Here is a 21997-nt window from a genome sequence, read left to right on the forward strand (position 1 = left end):
AAATTTTACATTTATTGTCTTATGGTTATGCCACTTGGCTTAATATGATGGCTTTGCTTCTCCTTTTATTATATATAGTTTCCTACTTGCTCACTGTCCAATCATTTACCTAAAGTTAAAGTAATAAACATGCAGATATGATGTTGTCACTAATGTTCTTGTTTGTTCAAGAGGAGGGGGTGGTCTATTAATAGAGCGGATGGAACTATTGGCAGAGCTTTGGGAGGAAAATATCAGGGTTAGCTGTTCAATTACCACACTCTTCTGCTTGAATGTGTTTAGTATCTGAACTAAGTTTTGAACATTCCACAGGCTGAATTTGTTCCTCTATGCGATCCAAGCCTCACGGAACAGTATGAATATGCTAATGAGCATGACATTAAATGCCTTGTCATCATCACTGACACTTGTGTATCCCAAAAGGACTCAGTGAAGGTAGGACGACATTTATTACATGTTCACACTACTTTCTCATTTGATGTTCTTTATTAAGTTGTGAGACACCCAAATGCAATCTTTTGGTGAATGCCTCCTTGTAACAATACAATGCAATTCCATTATTGATTATACTTCTCTCTTCTATGGTTGTCTCACACAATGACTGAGGATATTCAGATATGGAGCTGTTGTGAAAAAAATGATGCATCGGAGATAGAACTTATCCTAGGGGAAATACTGTTATTTGACGGAAAATCACTGTTCATGATCTTTACACATTTAGGAGAATTTGTTTTTCTGTGATGCCATCATGTCTAATGAGGTGAAATATTCTCCATATGTCATTTGATTATCTTTGACCCATTTGCTGATATTGCTACAGAATGTAAGGATGTTTCTTGTGAAATGACATTCTAAATAATGGACTATTGTGGAACTCCCTATTATCTTCTACTTAGTAGCTTAAGATTTAGCACTATAATGAAGTTTTTGAAAATCATTTCATGTTGGAATTGATTGTCTATTTGGAGAAGGCACTACTTTGCCTTGTGGAGGCAAATAAATTTTCAGAAACTCTATTCTGGGTAACCTTTATAGCTTATGTTTCCACCTCCAAAATGATTTGTTCTTCCTACTGATATGTGACCAGGTCCGACATCTTGAGCTCAAGAAGGAAAAAGAAGTGGAGAGAGGAAACCTCGTCAAGTTTCTACTAGAGGCAATGTCATCTCAGTTTAGAAACCCATCCATCTGGAACTAGGTAACTTGTTTGAAGTATCTCTAGGCTTTTCTTTTGTTGTTTTACTTTTTAAATCTACTAATGGCTATACTCAGATTCATATTCCTTTGATCTACTTCCACTTGCAAGTTGCATTTTGACTTGCTGATTTTTTGATTTTGTTGCTCATATTCCTCTGTATCTGTTAGTCTTCTCTTAAAGCCACTAAGCTAGCATCTTCTGTTGCTGTACATCTGACATTATTCGTGATGAGTAAACTGTTGAAGCAACTGTTACATACAACTTTGATTAGATTGTAGTAATGTTATTTACATGGAGAAATGATTTAGAGAGACTGTCAGTAAATTTATGATCTTTAATCTGTTGAACTTCAGATCCCCATTCACATATTTCGGACGAAAGAAGGGTCAGATATGAGCGTGGAAAGTTTTATGTAATATCATTTCCAAATATATCCTTTGAGGGAAGACATATAGTACTAGTCTATTTGGTCATAGATATATCAATTCCTTGAACAATCTGATTCATAGTTGGCTATGTTTCCAATCTGTGTTTGCACCAACTATTCCTGTCATTTAAGCTTTTTCCTGTGTTTTCTCCTACACGTTAGTGACCACATGCAAGAAGCTACACTTAATTAGTTTTTCATGTTTTCAGGCTCTGTTCAAGCTCACATTTCCAGCTAACTGATGGGCTTGTCAGGCCTAGCAAGAGATAAAGGGAAATATCTGCCTAATGGTCTTCCACACTTTAAGATCAACAGAAATGTTGTGGGAGAGCTGGGGCATCCTTGCCCAATGTGTCAACTCAGATGGTAGATATTACCGAATGACACATTGGAACATGAAGTCAGTTTAACCAAATGACAAGTAGGTGCGAAATGATATTAGTGATTTGTACGGTAATAAATGCAACAGGGCTGGAAGAACTAAATGCAAGACGATATCATTTGTCGTTATACCTGCTGGATGAAGTGAATGCCGTTGCACACTTGAGTGGCAGTAGAACTTGAGATTGTTGTTCTCCGGAATCCTCTGCATCCTTGAGAGATGGGGCAATTGTTGCACTTGAACCTTGGTTGACCAGCTACTGGGCTTGCAGTTGCACTGCCCCATGCGCTGGGACGCTAAACTTACGTTTAAAAGGTGTTTCATTATGCACAAGAAGTTCCAGTTGACCAAGGGCTTTTTGAAATCTAAAAGTTGCTGGTAGTTCCCCAGTATCTCTTCTCGAATTTTTTTGCCATTAAAAAAAATCAACTTTTCATTTTCTGTGGCATAAAGTAGAGAGTGCTTACTGCAAAATTCTTCTTTAGATTTATGATTGAGATATTTTCGAATATGGAAATCAGATTTTTGTTGTCATGCACTTGATCTGATGATGCTCAGTGAAGGTGTAATTTTGTTGATTGAGTTGTCTAAGGTCATGTTTGGCATCCTTATGTCAACTCATTGCTTCAACATTCTTGAAAACTAACTCTTCATTCCTGGGGTAACATTTTTTCTATGACAAAGATCAAAACCAGTAACTGCGTTCATCTACCTAATAACTGCTCTGTGCTTGAAATGTACCTGAGGAGGAATCATGTTGACTTCGTCCCCCCTATTCATGTCAGAATTTGTGTGCTATGCTGCAGCTAAACCACTTAAAGCATCTTCCAACTTGTTTCCATGATCCTTCTCAGCAACATTATTGAACGAGCCTACAGTTCACAGTAGGGGCAACCAGGCTGGGAAAGAGCCTACAGTAACTTTAAGCTTTTGAGATTGTTACTTTGTTTGTATGGACAATTTTGGTATAACTGAATATATCAAATGATATTCGATTTTTGACGGAACTGTTAAGGATAGCACTATGCATGAAGTATTTTTTATCCTTATTCATTGTAAAGGAAAACACTAACTCTCTCATTTTGATTTGAATCGTGTCTTGAGGAATATTAATATCACGCATTGCATTAATTGTAGATTATTTTTGAAAGACCAGGCTTTGAGGGGCAACGTTGTTTGTTTTCAAGCAAAATCATGAGATCTGCCCAAGAGGGGGGAAGAAAACAAAAGACAGTTGTAGGTGCTAGGTAATATGGTTGTACTAGTATGAAGCATTGCAAATTAACTTTAAATTTCTTAAAGAGCTGTATTTTCTTTCTTCCCCTTGTATGAAGATGGTATAAGACGAAGTATGTGAATGCATAGAATTTTGGCTGCAGAACTTTGGGTTCTAAACTTGTCATCCATTGAATTTTTTAACTCACCCCTTATGATCAGTAACTTGAGGCAAGTTTCACAGGAAATTCCCTTACGGGATTAAGAAGCAACGGTTTGTGGGCTTACATGCACTCTCTTAGGGATTCACCATTCTAGCTAAGGTTTACTGCACAACCATATAAGGAGAGGCACTAACTTTAATAACTTAGGCTAAGCTGTGAAGGTATTGTATGCTTTGACTCAAATACTTTTCGAGAGATCTCCAAATCACTGGTATGGCTATTGAACCTTTGGGGTGTTACGATTTTGTCCTCTTGGAATATAACCCAAAAGGTGCCTAGACACTTAGATATTTGATCTCGCCGTTACAATATGGGATTTGCCTAATACAAGTTTCATATTTTGTTGTTGTACTAATACCACTTGTTCGCCATAGGCCTAACATTAAGGTATTGTCTAGTTTAGCTCAACCTTGGCATCTTCGGAATACTGGAAAATTAGAAAATAGGCTCCTTTTAACTCCTGCTATAAGAGCTTAGTTTTTAAAAAGTTATTAGCATTTAGCCACTCCTGTCACACAACAATTTTTTCAGACAAAAATACCCTTTAATTCAAACACGAAACAACTTAAATAATCGGTGTTGGATTTTGAAGTTTAGACAAATGAAACTCCCAACACATTATACTTGAGTTCAAAAATATACTACTTGTTAAACTTCAATACACAGTGTTGTTTGGAATTTGTAAATTTAAAACTCCAACATTACTTGCTGGAGTTCGAAATTCATTCCAAACTCGAACTAAGCTCTTCTAATAAGTGAATATTGATATTCGACTTAAAGTATGTATATTTATTGCATATTGCCTCGCATTTTACTCATGTTTCGTAGATTTCGGATGTGTAATATAATAATTTATGCTAATTCGTGGTATTTTTATGTGTAGGAGTCATCCGGAGGTAATGTGGGACTAAAGTGCACGATTTGAAGTAAAAAGGGAACAAAACGAAAAAATGTTACAGATGCAAAATTTTTCCAGGTCGGTGACGGGAAGTCTCCTACTTCATGTGGGACAAAGTTATTTCGGCCCTACACACCCTCAACTCATATAAAAAGAATACTCGGGAGCTAGAAGAAGTGTATACCTATTTTGGAGAGAGAGACGCCATTTTGAGAGCAAAACACAAGCACGGAACACTCGGGAGCAAGGATTCTCCGTTTTTCGTCATCTTTCTTAGTATTTTCAACTATTCAACACTTATGAAATTGTTTAACTTTATCATGGGTGGCTATGAACCTCATTATTCTGGGGTTATGGGTGGTGTTTAACTATTGTAATTTGACGGTTGATTGTGTTGCTTGATTCTATCATATTAATTTGTTTATTCAATTTTGCACTTAATTATTCTATTGCGTAGCTAACAATAGAGTACTATTTACGAATTTATAGTTGAACTCGAAAGTGGGAAGTATAGATTGCATATAAGATTGAGTAGAGTAACTTCTTGAATCTGGGTATCGGAGAATAGATTCGCGATTAGAATAGACATATTCTAGTTGCCTTACTTAGTTATTCTTGCAAGAAATATACACGCGTTCTTGTCAATTTTGATTTTATAGACATATAGTCTTAGGTTGGCTTGAATAGGCGATCGAAGCGTCGAAAGAACTTCACGAGCATAATAAACCCTGCTAATCAACATATTAGATAAGTCAAGTGATTACATCAACCCGAAGAACACAATAGGAGAGACGTGAATCCCATAACCCTGGAATATCCCCATCTCATTGAATTCTTTCGAAGTGTTTGTTTGCTTTACTTGCGATCTTATTTTGTTTAAATATACCCTTCGTTATACTTTGGGTTCAAATATATCCATGCCGTAATACTATTGATTTAAATATACCCCTCTTCTGTTAAGTTTGTCCAAGGTGGACATCCAATCCTACGTGGTATTAATATTTGATGAGCTGGATGTCACATGGCATGCCACCTCAACGCCTCTAATCCATATATAAAAGATAAATTTGAAATACAATATTTTTCATGGTAGCGGTAATGGTGACAATAGTGGTGGAGGGGAAGAATATTTTAGTGGTGGAAAAAATATTGAAGGGAGGGGTAAAATGGCTTAGGGGCACTGAGCTGGCAAGCCATGTGGCATCCACCTCATCAAAATGTCAATGCCACATAGGATTGGATGTCTACCTTGGACAAACTTAACGAAAAAAGGGTATATTTGAACCAATAGTATAACGACAGAGATATATTTAGACTCAAAGTATAACGAGGGGTACATTTAATTTTTTTTTATAGTACAAGAATATATTTGGCCCTTTTCCGTTATTTCTAAGTGTTTATTTGCTCTACTTGCGATCGTATTTTCTTGTTTGCTTATTAGTTTCGTAGTAATTTAGTTAATAAAAATTACAATCATTTTCTTCACAACCACTTGAGCAATAAATTTATAAATAGTTTAGATTGGACAATAGTTGATCATAAATTCTCGTGGGAACGATACTTTCTTATCACTTTATTACTTGTCGACCGCGTATACTTGCTTGTACATTTGGACCCAACAAATATAAATAAATTTGACTTCACATTGGTTTTTCCCATTGATTTCAGTAGCTATAATAGTTGAAGACCAACAACTAAGATTCCGTAACCTAATGCATTACCAAATTCGCTACTTGAAGACTAGCATTTAAAATTTTGAATTTCTTCTTCTTTGTTTTTCTTTAAATATCAATAATCATCAAAGTTAAAATAATCAGCAATTTGAATCCCTTGATGGATAAGTCCAATGACTCAATAGCAGCGCGAAATTGAGTTTCTTGTCTGGTGGATCTGATCTATAATTAAGGAAAGTACACACCGAAAGGTGATCCCCTTTGTACTTCAAAAATACTCGATCCAGAGATTAAAAAAAAAATTAAATTTTCTGCTAGATCTCGTATTTTTCTAGGATTGTAGTTCAATTTGACAGAGCATCTCCTTGTCAAGGCGATAGCTACGGGTTCCAGCCCAGTCAGTCACGATGGAAATACTTAGTCAACTTTCTTTACGATATGTCAATGCCCATATGATTTTAGCTTCAACTGAGCAGCAACTTAGATTTTTCTAGCACTAGGTTCGACCTTCGAAAGACCCTGCAATAGAATCCCAAAATTTTCCTCCACAAGTTCAAATCCGAAGACAAAATCGATCTTAGCTCCACAATTTAAAAACCAATTGAATTTCAAATAGCAAAACCAAATAAATCCGGGCATCTACCTTGAAAACCTTGAATGTTATCGAGTGCATATATGGACTTGCAAACTCTGTGAATCGTTCCTGGAGTTTCAACTGCATATTTCAAAGTACATGAATTATTCATGGAGTTTGAACTCATAAATATTCAAACTCCACTAATCGTTCTTAGAGTTCTTCCGTGTTTTAAGTAAGGGTATTTTCATCCAAAAAAGATTTCTCACTAAAGAGTGTTATTTTCTCATTACATTTTAAATACTAGCTAAATTTTAATAGCTGACCCAAATAGTGGTTTTGTCAGCCAATTTTTACCACAATACTATACATTTATGCTTTAACTAAATTGGCACCTCAACCGTTGAATCTGTTGTCTTATTGTTGAAGACATAATTAAGTAAATAAAAGTGTGTTCTCTCTAACAACTTAAGTTTTTTACACACTTCAACATTGTATCAGAGTCATTATTGCCTTTTTGAGGTGAGCTATCTCCCTCGCAACACTAGGATTCCATTTTTATGAAAGAGGTTGAGTTTTGTCTCTCTTTGTGGCTGTCCATGACACAAACTCCTTTTGGCCAGTTGTTTTGGAATTTTTTTCTCTGTTGGGCTCCTGGAACATTCAAAGTCTTTCCCCATCAGTTTTGATTTTTTCGATCACCGAAATACATGGCATCTACTTTTCTAGCAAAGTCTATAGCTTTCCATCAAATTGTTCCGAATTTTTTTCAGATCTCGGGTCTCAGGCTTGTTCCGCGTACATCCTACCACTTTTGATTTTTTTGATTACCGGAATTAGGATTCCAACGTGGTAACTGTCATGCCCCAAACTCAGGGAGCGCGACCGACGCTCAACCGAGAGAACCCGGCCGAGCAAGCCTATTAGACTTCTACCCAAGCTCATCCATGAATAAAGAGGAGATGTACTCCATTAATCAATCACTGAAAAGATTTTATTAACAACTTCTTTTTCATTTTCATTAGTAGCTTCATTCATAATTTCCAAAAATATTACGAGTTTATAGAATTAATGAAAAACATAATTTCCAAGTACCAACGTTTCTAGTTCAATTCCCAACATCAACCATAACTCACAACCTGTCTACGGAGCCTCTAAATACAATGGAAGAGTAATATGAAAATGCCGGCAATAAGTCCCCGACTATACCTCAAAACACTGTACATGAGAAACAAAAGATACATGACCCCGAAATGAAGTTGGGCTCACCAAATCAGCTGAAAAGAGTGTACTACTATCACTGATCAATGCCGCCTGTTGAAGAACCACCTGCATCCATTAAAGATGCAGCGCCCCCGGCAAAAGGGACGTTAGTACTGTCGAATAACACTAGTATGTATGGCTAAAAATCCTATTTCAAAATAGAATGCCCATATAAGAAAAGGCAACACATAGGAACAACAAGTCACAATCAACAATATCCAAACGTCCAGTTAAAACATAATAATTTTTAAAATACAAACTTCATATATAATTTTAGTTGGGAGATCATTAGCACCGATATACCACCGTCTTTGTTAGTACGGAGTCCGATCACGCCCGATCGGCTAGACTATCTCCCCACGAACAATGTGATTTGACATGTGATGCGAAAGAAAGTTGTTACCAAGAGTAGTACCACCATATGCGCAATATGGCGTCTGATCTCCACCCGATCAGCTAGGCCGCCTTCCCACATATGCCGTGCGGGTTGATTTTTCCAATCCACAAAGGTTCCAGTTTTATCCTAATTAAGGGAAATAATATCACAATCCACCCCTACACCGGTACGTGTAGTTTCAGGTGTGGGCCTTATGACCCACCCTTCCTCGGTATTGCTAATGATGCTCCCAAAAATAGTTTTGATTTGATTTGCAAACAGAAATATCATAAATACAATTGTACTCACCTCAACATCTTTCACATTGTATGAATTCTCATTAGTATTTCCAGTCATTCACAACGACAATATTTCCTTGGCTCATTAGGCTATTCACAAGATTCTTTATTCCTGGCACAATGGCCGTATTTCATATTCCACACTTTCACCTCTTTCAATTTCAAAGATCACCATCAAGTATCAACATATAGGATATTTTAAAAATTATATACTTCAAATCCATTTGAAATGGTTTCTTCCGAAAGAATGAAGCATACCAACCAACAATAGAAACACACATAAAAAATCATAAACAGTCAATACACTATTTACTCTTGCAATACTCTCTCCCAGAAATGACAATGAACAATTTCAACACATGAGTATATAGAACTCGAATCACACTGGATATATTTATAAATCAAAGCATTAGTTAAAGCAACCACTAATGGGCATGAGTTTAGTACAAAAGCTTTTAGACAATTCTATCTTTCGTTGAAACACGACTCAAAGACATAACCTTTTAATACGTAACCCACACTTTGAAACTTACAGAAATATTATGGAATTCAATTCCAAGAGAGAAAGTTTAGCCAACATACCTCAATTGTGCTTCTTTAGACTCTACAATTTTCCAGAACCCTTAGCAACCTCAATCTATTTTAGCAATATACAAATTGAACCCAAAATTAGGAAAACGTTCATGGTTCTATTTCACTTCTTATTTTTCCCACACTCTTTATCACATGCATGCAAGATAAACAACCCTCACACCCATGGACTATCTTATTAATACCCCATTATAGCTATGTTTGAAATTAAGAGTTGGGGTGATGAAGTCTTACCTTTTTGGATGAAGAATTTGGTACTCTACTTGAATATTTCCAAGTTTTAAGTGATGGTTGAAGATTAATTTGATGAAAACTTAGACCCTCCCTCTTGAACCCTCTCTCTCTCTCTCACTCTAGAAACATCTGAAAATGAGCTCAAAATAGACCTAAGGGGTATTTTAACGTAATGGAGGTCGGGTTTTAAATTAAGAAAAATGATGCCCCGACACAGGTCTGCGATCGCATATGCGACCACATAATGGTTATACGGTCCGCAAAGTGACCGCAGAAATAGCCCTCAGGGGCCTAAACTTTTGGGTCAGGTATGCGACCAGTATGCGGTCCGCATACTCGTTCTGCGGTCGCATAATGCACCGCAGAACTCCCTCCGCAAAAACTCAAGAGGGATTATGCGATCTATATGCGATCCGCATATCGATTATGCGGTCGCATAATCGACCGCAAAACTGACCTCAAGTTGGCCAAACTTACTGCTTCACTCCGCGGCCATTATGCGGTCCGCAGAGTGATTTTATGGCCGCATAATGGGCCGCAGAAATGCGTTCTTCTGCGAAACATTTTCCTCTCAGTCCGTAGGGTACTGTTCAATCTAAAAAGTCCGAATCGCGGCTCGAAAGCTCGCCGCGAAGAATTTCTACTAATATAACGCAGGGATCTATCTTGGCACCACGAAACCCCGAGTTTTTGGTTTAAATTTTTACGGGTCCTTACAACAACTAGATTTCTTACCAAATCTACAACTTTCCAACGACTTTTCCCAAAATTATTTTCCAGATCTCGGGTGGCAGGCCTATTCCGACCCTTCCCATTCATGTTTCAGTGGATTTCAACGTGGAAAAATTCTTTTGGCGAGTTTTCTGGTGAATATTTCCGGCAAGATTAGGCAAATTCTATCTCTGGAAGGTTATTATGTATTTTTGAATATCCTTATGCGATTTTTTGATACTAAGGATTATTACTTAATCAAATTTTGGGTGATACAAAAGCATATAATAATTCTATGTCTCAAATTAATGCTGTTAAATTGGATGGGGTTGGTACATATCTTGCTTGGTCAAGATCTTGTTTACTTTTTATTAACTCTAGAAAGTTGCTTGGTTATATTACTGGAAAAAAGCACATGTTGTGACTCACCCTAACTATGGTCAATGGAATTCTTATAATTCTCTTGTTATGACATGGCTTTTGAACACTATGCATCCCCGAATCTCTAAGCAATATTTACTACTTGATACTGCTGAAAATATCTGGAAATCTACTAGTTACACTTACTCTCGCTAGGGAATTGATGCCTAGATCTTTGAGATTCGAAATAAAATTTATGCCACTAAGCAAGGTGAGTTGACTATCAATGATTATTATTTCAAGTTAAGTGGGTTATGGTAGGAAATTGACTATTATTAGGATCTTTAAGCGAAGTGTAGTGATGAAGCAATTCTCTTTCAACAATTGGTTGAAAAGGAAAGGGTATATGATTTTCTCGCCGTTTGAACCAAGAGTATGATAAGATCAGGGTCAAGTTCTCAGCATTTTCTTTCCTTCTTTTGAGGATGCACACTCTTATGTTCAACAGAAAGAGAGTCAACAAGGGGTCATGCTTTATTCGGCAGCAACCGAGAAATCTGGGTTAACTGTGTCTTATGAGCAACCAAGGGCAATCACTTCTGATAAGGGTCAGATGCGTTGTGATTACTATGGAAAGCCAAGGCGCAAAAAAGAGATATGCTGGGAATTATATGGTAAACCAACTAGAGATCGTGGAGGAAAACGTGTACGTCTCAAGGGGCGAGACTAATATTGCAAAAAATATGGAGACATCCAGGGAAATTACTTTGGAGAAGCTTTGTCTTCAGACGAAGTTCAACATCTTCGTCATCTCCTAAACAAACTTAACTCTTCTAATGTTACCACTTTTAATTATGTGCATTCAGGTATTGCATTTAATGCTCACCTTTGTTCTTGGATTATTGATTCTAGTGTAAATAGATAGATTACAGGCTCCTCTAAAGGCTTTCAAAACTACTCTCCTACTCCCAAAGAGGATTATGTCAGAATAGCCAATGGCTCCCACTCTCATCTCTGGAACATGTTTTGTTGTTTGTATATCTGATATTACATTATCATCTATTCTCCATGTACCTAAGTTTCCTGTTAACCTGTTCTCTGTTAGCTCTATCACCAAAAAACTAAACTGTAGTGTCGAGTTCTTTTCTGATCATTGTATTTTTTAAGATCTTCAAACAAGAAAGAATATTGGCAGTGGTAGATTGCATAGTCGGTTAGGGCATCCATTATTTTTTTCTTTGAAGAAGCTATATCATAGTTTGTTTTCCAGAACTAAGTTTGAATCTTTATTTTGTGATTCTTGTGAATTTGCCAAGCATACTAGAAACTCTTATCCTTTAAGTAATAATAAAAGTGCAACACCTTTTTAGATTGTTCATTTGATGTATGGGGTCCTACTCAAACAATATCTTTGTCCGGTAGTCGATGATTTATCACTCTTATTGATTGCTGCACTAGGATGATTTGGGTGTATTTGTTCAAGGCCAAAAGAAAAGTTTTCTCCTGTTTCAGTTATTTCATAAGATGATTTGTACCCGATTTGAGACTAAGGTAAAAATCGTGGGAACTGACAATGACATAGAATACATAGATAAATATTTTGGTGCTTATTTGGAGTTTTGTGGGATAATCCACCAAACTAATTATCCTTATACTAGTGAACAAAATGGCATTGTTGAAAGAAAAAATAGGCATTTGTTACAAGTGGCAAGGTCTCTTATACAATGAAACTACCAAAGTTTTACTAGGGGGATGCTATTGTAATAGCTGCAACCCGATCCAAACATAATACTATTGCAACGTGCAACCCAATCCAAATATAATACTATTGCTACGTGCAACCCAATCCAATCATATTATCATCAATAATTAATATCCGCTCACAATGTCCTTGGTGCTAAAATTCTCAACCTTTTTCAATATCCAACTCTCCAACTCATGAATATATGTATGAAACGATATAATAAAGACACGCTAGGACATAATAATAAGATGTGGATGAATATTTATACGAATAAGAGATGGCTAATCAAGTATTTCAACTTTTCATAACAGTTCAATATGCTTATTTAACATATTTAAGTCTGATCACGACATCAAGAAGAACAAAGTAAACCAATACCATTAAATGATAAATCAAGTAAGGTAATTATATGCCTACGACTAATTGAGAAAGTTCGACATGGTGAAAGAAACCTGTCATGTCCAAATCAACAAGCCATAACTCTAGCATGGTCTCTAATCATGATTAAGATTCATCATATAGTCATGTAATCAAAGAAACATGAATAAACAATTTATAAAGTCCAAATAAGGCATATCATAAGCCCAACTCTATCCTGCTAGGGTCACAACCTAGCTATGCATATAGGCTCGTCACCTCACATATACGTGACACCTAAATCAAGCAATAAATAGAAAATAGATTACCTATGAGGAAAATTCTCTCTTATAAGGATAGACAAGAGACTTACTTCCACCAAGTAATACCTTCAACCTTCCAAAATTGCTTTTTCTTTCAAAACCACCTCCAAACTACTCGAATCTAGTCAAATATTACTTAAATGAGTCAAATAATTCTATAATAATCAACCCCAAACAATAAAGTTTCAATCTTTAATCAATTTCCAAAAAGTCAATAGAAGTCAATCTGGGCTCACTCGGTCAAAACTCGAGTCTAGGGATAGATCCCGACTACCCATAATCTCACGAGTCCACATATATAATTAGATTTCAAATCGAGTTCAAATTTCATAATCAAAACCCCAAAAATCACTCTCTTAAGTTCATATCAAAAAGACTAATTTCAGCGCTTTAAATCCTTGATTTAGAAGTTAAAAATTGATATAAATTCTTGAAATATAATCACAAATGAATAGAAATCACTTACCCTCTTGCCTTGTATGAAAATCTCCTTGAAACATTTCCCCTCTCCAAGATAGGGTTCAAAATATGAGAGGATGGGCAAACATCCCATAATTCAACTTAAAATATACAGCCCAAAGATACCCTTTGCAATTGCGAGCCACTGCTCCGCAATTGCGTAGCACAAAAATCTGCTACATGACATTCCTCCTACGTGATCGTGACATGGCCCTCACGATCACAAATCCCAACTGGCCAGTGCTCTACGCAATCACGGGCACTCAGCCTCGCGACTACGAAGGCCAAACGCGGCCTCCCACTCCTGCTCCTCTACACGAACGCGATGCCTTCTATGCGAACTAGATGACCACTCCCCCAAGCCTACACGATCGTATCCCCTCACCCACGATCATAAAATACAACCACTCCAACCGCATTCCTTCTTTTCGATAGCATATCTCCTTCTGCGATCGAAAAGTGCAAAGACCTTGCCAGCCAAAACCCCTTCTCTGCGATCGTGAGACCCAGCTACGCGATTGCAAAGCACTGCAATCTCACCAACAATCAGTTGTTCTAAAGCACATGGAAATAATTCGAAACCACCCCAAATCACACGAGCTCCTTGGGACTCTATTCAATTATTCCAACAAGTCTATTTACTTCCAACAAACTTGTTCCAAGGCTCGAAACATCAAAAACAACAACAAAACTAAGAATAAAAGATCAAATCCATCTCTTAACTTTCAAATATTCCAACTTTGCTGAATGCATCCGTATCATACTTAGACATTTTGGATTACAACAAACTTTGCACACAAGTTCTATTCAACAAAGTGTACATATCCAAAGTCTCGGAACACTAATAAGATCCCGATAATATCAAAGTCAATATCGGTCAAACCTATGAACTCTCCAATCCTTCAAATTGCCAAATTTCGACAATTAGAGTAAAAATCTTCTAGGAACATCCAAAACCTAATCCGAACATACGGTCATGTCCAAAATTACTATACGAACCTGTTGGAACCATCCAATCCCTGTTCTAAGATCAATTATTTAAAAGTCAAACCTTGATCCACTATTACAACTTAAGCTTCCTAAATGGAACCATGTGTTCCAAATCAATCCCAAACCTTCCCGAAACCAAACCAACCATCCTCTCAAGTCAAAGAACATCACAAAAATATATGGGAAGCATCACATAAGAGAACAATGCTCTAATACACAACGTGATCGACCGGGTCGTTACACTAACAAATTAAAATTTTTGATAACATGGTTACACACTTCAACACTTATATAACCCCAAACTCACCTCGCATTAGAATATGGGATTTTCCTATGGTGAGCTTCAAAGAGAATCCTCTCTCGAGTTCGGCCGCTAGCTCTGCGTGGACTATTACAGTAAATAATGCTAATAAGCCTATATGAAAGGTTATATCTTGTCGTGTAATATATATCAAGCTATAGTATAGTCCCAATTGCACTAAATATGGTATTTCAACACCAAAAGGTTCTCTAGAGTTTTCATGAGGTCGAAAGAGATATTTATTAATATCTAAGATTGCTTCAAAATATGTGCTTTATTCATTTGAGATCTCTTCAAAGTTCTCTTTGCATAAGTTTATTCATGGACAAATACTCCATTACTCAAATGCTCAGATCTATTAAGATAATTTTTTTTATTTTCAAATCTTTCATTTCGAATTCCTTTTTTCATATAATCCATGGCCTTTAGAGACTCATACCCTTTTGTAAAGATGTCACAACCCAAAATCCCACCAAAGGCCGTGATGGAGCCTAACCCGCTTATTAGGCAAGCCAACATACAACAACAACCATAAAATCAAATTATTAAGCCGTTAACTATTTTGTGACATAAATAACAATGCGGAAACCAATGTCAATTCAATATCACAAGTATAATTCAACAACAAGGTCTAAATACGACCAACACTATCTGACAACGCCCAAAACTCGATTTGGATCAAGTACAACAACTCACAACAATGTCTCCAATAATATCCTTCTCAGCTTAAAAGGTACTATTAATACCGGTCTCAGAACCTGCACAAAATATGCAGAAGTTTAGTATGATTACAAAACCACGATACTCAGTAAGTATCAAGTCTAGCCTCGAAGAAGTAGTGAGGAGGGGTTGACACTGACACCTACTAATAGTACAATAAGCATATGAAAACACAAATAGAATATGTGATAAGGCATAATATCATCAATCAAGTCCAAAAAAAGATATAGTAAATGTGGAATTTAGGCATGCCTTGTAAACAAAGAGACGAAGTACAATATTAGTTTCTTAATCCTTTCATTTTCATGATATGAGTCGATTAACATTTAAATGTATATAAGAGCCTCTACATGAATCTAAGATACCCATGCATGCTCATGATCCAATATCAGTGTATATAAGAGCCAATACATGAGTCTAAGCTACCAATGCATACTCATGATCCAACCTCGATACCTCACTACACAAATCCATGTGCCTAACACTGGCCAAGTGTCCAAACTAGCACCAATCAGGTGCTTGCTTTTACATCTCATACTTTCGTATGTTGAAGTATGTTGTAAGTGAGTCGACGTAAGCTCGAATATCCAGACTATTTTAAATTTCATAAGTGTTTAAAACAATGAACAAAACATGTTGGACGGTTTAGAAGTTAAACGAATCGAAGAAAATAAGTTTCATCGAAAGTCGGCAAGCTGGGAATCTTATAATCTGTACTTTTAGGGTAAGACTAGGAGTGTTTAACATGCTAATAAGGTCATTTTATGAGGTATTTGAATCGTATAATCATCATATGTTAATTTTTAAAGTCAAGCGAGTTGTAATACAAAAGTCGGCAAAAGTTATCGCAATTTACATTCATAAGTTTTCTGCAATTTGGTGTAATGTCACTCAGCTTTTCTCTAAATATACTTGGCATTACAAGGTCATCCACCAACCATATCTAAGGTATATTAGTCTAGTTTTCAATGCATTAAATCGTTCATCGATACAACGTCAGAGTAGAGAGATATTTATATTTTTTGTGAGACTGCACACGCAGCCCCCTTTGGGACCCACATAGATGGTGGAAACTTGTCCAATTATATATAAACGGTGGAGACTCCATTTGACCTCATTTTTTAGATCAAAACTCATCCTCAACCTCTCCAAACAATCCCAAGGCAGTTCCTACCATTCAAGTGAAGTTCTCCAAGGTTGGGAAGTGATTTCTCCTTTAAAGGTTCTTGTGATGTTAGTTTAGCTTGTTCTTCCCTTTGGTGTTGTGGAATTGAAGTTACTTAAAGTTGAAGCAAGGAATATGTAGACTGATTCTTGTCATAAAAGGTAAAATTATCATTATCCTCCAGGTATTTGATCTTAATAGAGCTTTAGATGGGTTTGATAGTGATGAAATTGCAAATAGAGGAGGCTATGTTGAAGTTGGGTTCAGGGTGTTGTTGTGCGATGTTTTGAGGGGCTATTCTTGTTGTTCTTCATGTGATGGACATAAATTTGTTAATTTTTTTTGTGTTGATGTTGTTCTTGACTTGAGGGATGTGAAACGGGGGAGATGCTGCCCGATTTGCCGTAAATCAAGCTTGTTGCTCATTTGTTAGTTAGCATGTTTCTCTTGTTGATGCTAGTGTTATTTTAATTGTTGGGTGACGTGTTGGGACTGGTTTTGGGGTGTGAAGGTGCTTCATATATTCATGTATGTGTAATTATGTATTATTTATGGTGTTATGAGGATTAGATGGGAGTTAGGTGAAGATATACGCCGGAGAATCATGTATAGAGCGGATTGCCGTTCGTCGGCTAGTTGTTATATTTCTCTCCATTAACAGTAATATTGTTCTGATGTAGCTTGATTTATGGAGAAGGCTGGTTTCGTTAGTGCCGTGGAAAGGTCGACTTAGATGTATGTAAGGCTATTTGTTATCCTCTTCCTTGACATGAATCTATAGTAAGTTCCCCCTTTAGAAAAGTAAGTTTCAAAATGAAATGCTTAGAAATATTATACTCGTGTATTCAAAGGCTCCCTATTGTCACTCCCTGACCTCGGGGAGTGCAACGTGCGCTCAACCGAGATACCCCAGTCAAGCAAGCCTACTTGATACCTTCTACCCAACCTTACCCATGAACAATGATACCACAATATAAGGATCAGTAACAAGAGATAGACATGAGAAAAGTAAAGTGTTCCACATTCTTTTTCCATTACTCAAAAGAGATTCATTTTTACAATTTCCAAAATATCACCAGTTCATAATTATGAGAGAAAACATGTTTTTTAAATACCAACACTTCTAGTTCATTACCAAATATCATACACCACCTACAACATGTCTACGAAGCCTCTAAGTGCAATAAAATAGTAGTATGGAAGTGCCGGCGATAAGGCCCCGGCTATACCTCAAAACACAAAGTACAACATCAAGTGACATCAGACCCAGAACAGAGTAGGTCCTCACCAAAACCTGCTGAATAGAGAGTAACTGCTAACGAGGACCAAGGCTGCCCGCTGACGATCTACCTGCATCCATTGAAGATGCAGTGCCCCGTCAAAATAGACGTTAGTACATATGGAATAGTATTAGTATGTAAAGCTAAATGTCCTCTTTCAGAATAGAATGCCAATATAAGGAGGGGAAAACAATGGAAGTAGCAAGTAACAATCAATGATATCCAAATGCCAAGTTGAAACATAGTAATTTTCAAAATATGAAAATAATATTATTTTTGGTTGGAAGATCATTAGCACCGATATACCCCCGTATTTTTAGCACGGAGTCCGATCATGCCCGATCGGCTAGGCTATCTCTCCACGAACAATGTAGATTGACATGTGATGTGAAAGAAAGGTGTTACCAATAGTTGGAACCACCATGCACGCTATATGGCGTCCGATCATCACCCGAGCAGCTGGGTCGTCTTCCCACATATGCCGTGTGAGTCGATATCAAATCCAGGGGTATCAACAATCTCATCCCAATCAAGAGAAATATTCTCAATACATCAATCTCATCCCAAATAAGGGGAATAATCACAATTCACTCCTACAACAGCACGTATAGTTTCAGGTGTGGGCCGTTACAACCCACCCTTCCTCGGTTCCCTAATGATACTCCCAAAAATATTTTTGTTTTGCACACAAAGGAAACAAAAATGCAAATACATTCACCTAATAACCTTTCACACCATATAAAGCTTCACTAGTACTTTCAACACCTCACAACGTCATTATTTCATTGGCTCTCTTGGCCATTCATATGATTCTTCATCCAAGGCACGGTGGCCATATCTCATATCTTTACTTCAAGGATCATCATCACAAACATCAACATGTATAATGTTCAGGAAATCATAAATTAAATTTATTAGTAATGAAGGCTTTAAACACAATAGTTTTCTTTCCAAAGTACGGAGCAAAATTACTTGCAATAGCAACACAAGTTAAAAATCATAAACGAGTAATACACCATTTCTTTTAAAATACTTCTTTAAAAAAGGCAATGCACAGTTTCAACTCATGGGTAAATAAGGACTCAAAACACATTGAAAACTCTTACAAAGGAGATCGTGGTGACTTACGATTGAAACACAAATTTAAATCATACGCTCTAGTTACAAAAACCATGGCCACACTTTATATCTAGTTCTCACTTCTTTCACTTGCGAACGTTGTCATAGTTTATCAACAATAAGGGCATTTGGAAATAGAGATTTGATATGTATATGAGCTATAAGAGTCCTAAGCACATTGGGTTTTCCTTCCAAGTTAAGCATAAAGAACTTTCATTTGAAACATGAATTGAAGTTATAACACTTTAACACATAAACCATACTTGAACACATTCCTGAAGGAGATCATGATGAGATACGAGTAGTTGGAACACATTTTGAGTACATACATTTTTCGACACTTTGCTTACTCGGGATAATCAAATTTTATTAGGAACAACTCGGAACATAGGAATTAGGAACCTGGGCCAACTATACTTGAAACTTACGGAAACATCATGGAATTCGATTTCTAAGAGAGAGGTTTAGCCAACATACCTTTCTTGAGCTTTCCTTAGATTATTACAATGTCCCAATACTTCTGGCAATGCCAATCTATAGAAAGATAGCAAAAATTGGGTAATAATTAGAAGGATTCTCATGACATACGTCTCTTGGGAATATTGTCAAACACATATTATGCAAAATCGACTACGAAGCTCTACAATAATAATCCCTTCCTCCCTCAACCAATTTCAATAAGAAACTACCCAAAATAGTTCAACAACCCCACATACTACCACCTAATGTCACATGCATGGCTTATCCCCAACTCAATAACCTACTTAAACCCATAACAGTTGCATGAAGGTTTTAGGACAAAGTCTTACCCGTGTAGATGATGGTCTAGTGAGTGGCTTCCCTTGAATCTTCAAGATTGGGGCAATGATTGATGATCAAAGCACTTGGAGGATCCTTCTTCTCTCTCTAAAGCACTCCCCTCTCTCTAAAATATGCGTTTAACCCGGCCAAAATAACCCCAAAGTCATCTTATAAGAAATGGGGCCAAGTTATAAAAATAGAAAATGGACCCTCCAAACTCAACTCTGCGATCGCAGAGTGGACTGCAAAAAAGATAAGCGGCCCGCATAAGGGACCACGAAATAGACTTCAAAAATTGTGCTGGTCTAGACAGGTCTGCGGTCTGCAGACCAGTTATGCAGCTACGAAATGGACCGCAGAATCACCCCCCGAAATTCTTCATGCCAAATATGTGATGGGAGTGTGGACCGCGAAATAGGAATGCGATCGCATAATGGACCACATAATGATCTTCAAAAATCCAACTATGTTTCTGCTCAACTCTGCGATGGGTATGCTGCCTGCAGAATGGATCTGCGGTCGCAAATCTGACCGCATAATTGCCTTCTTCTGCCAAAAATTCTACCAACTCTTCAATGCATTCTACAACCCAAAAAGTCCATAGCGCGACGAGAAGTTTTGCCTACCTCGTCACCACAAAACCTTAAATCCATTGGCAAAAATTTACGGGGTCTTATACCTATGTTCTTAATTGACGTCGACCTGATAGAATGTGTTTCATATAGCTCTTCACATCCCATGTTATTTTACAAAGAGTTTAATTGAGCTATAATGTTTCCCTCGTAAGGGCCTCCTTAGTAAAACGATATTTAATGCGAGTTGTTCTACCCATGCATTAGCTAGCTGCATACGTTCCTTATTTGAGATTACCCCGATGTCACAAGGTCCATATGTTCAGTAGTAATCCCTTGTTACTATTCGAAAGTGTATATGAACCACGACGGCTCCCTCGTAAGTATTCATATATCAAAATGACCCTCATAAGTATTTATATACCAACTAGCGAACTTCCTTAAGTGCTCCCAAATAGTAGTATATGCATTCCGCTGAACAGAAGCCTCATACGAAACACACAACCTTAAATCTTCTCGCAGGAGATAACCCTAATGATAACCCTCCTGAGTACAATGATCTTTAATGCGAGTTGTTCTACCCATGCATTAGCTAGCTGCATACGTTCCTTATTTGAGATTGCTCTGATGTCACGAGTTCCATACGTTCAGTAGTAATCCCTTGTTACTATTTGGAAGTGTATATGAACCACAACGACTCCCTCGTAAGTATTCATATATCAAAATGACCCTCATAAGTATTTATATACCAACTAGCCAACTTCCTTAAGTGCTCCCAAATAGTAGTATATGCATTCCGCTGAACAAAAGCCTCATACGAAACACAACCTTAAATTTTCTCGTAGGAGATAAACCACCTGCTAGCCTCAAATCAACATCTTCCCATGACCCTACCATGGTCACAAAAACTAGGAAACCAATTAATCCTCCCGAGTCTACCCTCGTCAACAAGATATAAGAATCAACATCATTCCTCAAATGAACAATTTAAAGATCCGCCGACACACCCACTTCTCAAAACTGTACAACACATCAAGACGATGATCAAGTATCCTTAGCCCCTCGCATCCCATCCACAACATCACAAGATGTCGGTGCACATCTAAGTCTGAATACTCAACATCGCACATGAATCTAATAGAAATAAACTAGAGAATAAGGCTTCAAGCTGAAATAAAGTCGCACGATGATGAAAGAAAGAAGGGAAGTATCCTAGATGCCTTGTATCCTCTCAAATATAGGTATGGACGTCATCATACCGATCCCAAAGACTCTACTATACATGGCTCCCTCGTAAGTATTCATATATCAAAATGACCATTATTAAGGGTTGCTCTACTCATGCCTTTAGTAGCCCGTACATGCCTTAACTGGTAGCACCTTGGTAGGTCTAGTTTCAATTGTTTGTTAGTAGCTTCTTATCCCATTTAGAAGGTGTCTATGAGCTACAGTGACCTCTTTATGAGGACTCCAGTATCATGACGACACAAGTTGGCACTATGCAAGCTGTTGGTTGTAGACGATTATAGAGACGATGAGATTGCCTCTTGTTGATAGTTATTGCTTGTAGTATGATTTGATGACCTTAGTAGGAGTGATATGAGGACTCTACTTGCTGAGGCATGTTGTTGGTACAATAGATACGTACAACGAACATGTCTAGTGACCTGGTAGTACATGAGTGCTAGCCTGGTAGATATAGGCATGATAGCCCGATAGATGATGGATATGCTTGTCCAGA

The 21997-nt window shown here is 37.2% G+C and overlaps 1 protein-coding gene across 8 annotated transcripts in view; it reads left to right on the forward strand.

Moving 5' to 3' along the window:
* Positions 1 to 3413, forward strand: part of LOC107770686 (eIF-2-alpha kinase GCN2) — a 71721-nt gene extending 68308 nt beyond the window's left edge. For 5 of the 8 annotated variants that reach the window (XM_075229597.1, XM_075229599.1, XM_075229600.1 and 2 more), the window contains 4 exons: positions 136 to 238; positions 313 to 435; positions 1088 to 1198; positions 1835 to 3120. In XM_075229597.1, coding sequence (XP_075085698.1) covers positions 136 to 238; positions 313 to 435; positions 1088 to 1198 — 337 coding nt within the window. In that variant the 3' untranslated portion in view covers positions 1835 to 3120. Of the gene's footprint in view, positions 1 to 135; positions 239 to 312; positions 436 to 1087; positions 1199 to 1834; positions 3121 to 3144 lie in introns of those variants that run through there. The other 3 variants (XR_012698677.1, XM_075229598.1, XR_012698678.1) reach the window with 3 other exon arrangements.
* The last annotated feature ends 18584 nt before the right edge of the window (positions 3414 to 21997 follow it).

This window comes from Nicotiana tabacum, chromosome 14 (assembly GCF_000715075.1).
Source record: "Nicotiana tabacum cultivar K326 chromosome 14, ASM71507v2, whole genome shotgun sequence".
Classification (NCBI taxonomy): Eukaryota; Viridiplantae; Streptophyta; class Magnoliopsida; order Solanales; family Solanaceae; genus Nicotiana; species Nicotiana tabacum.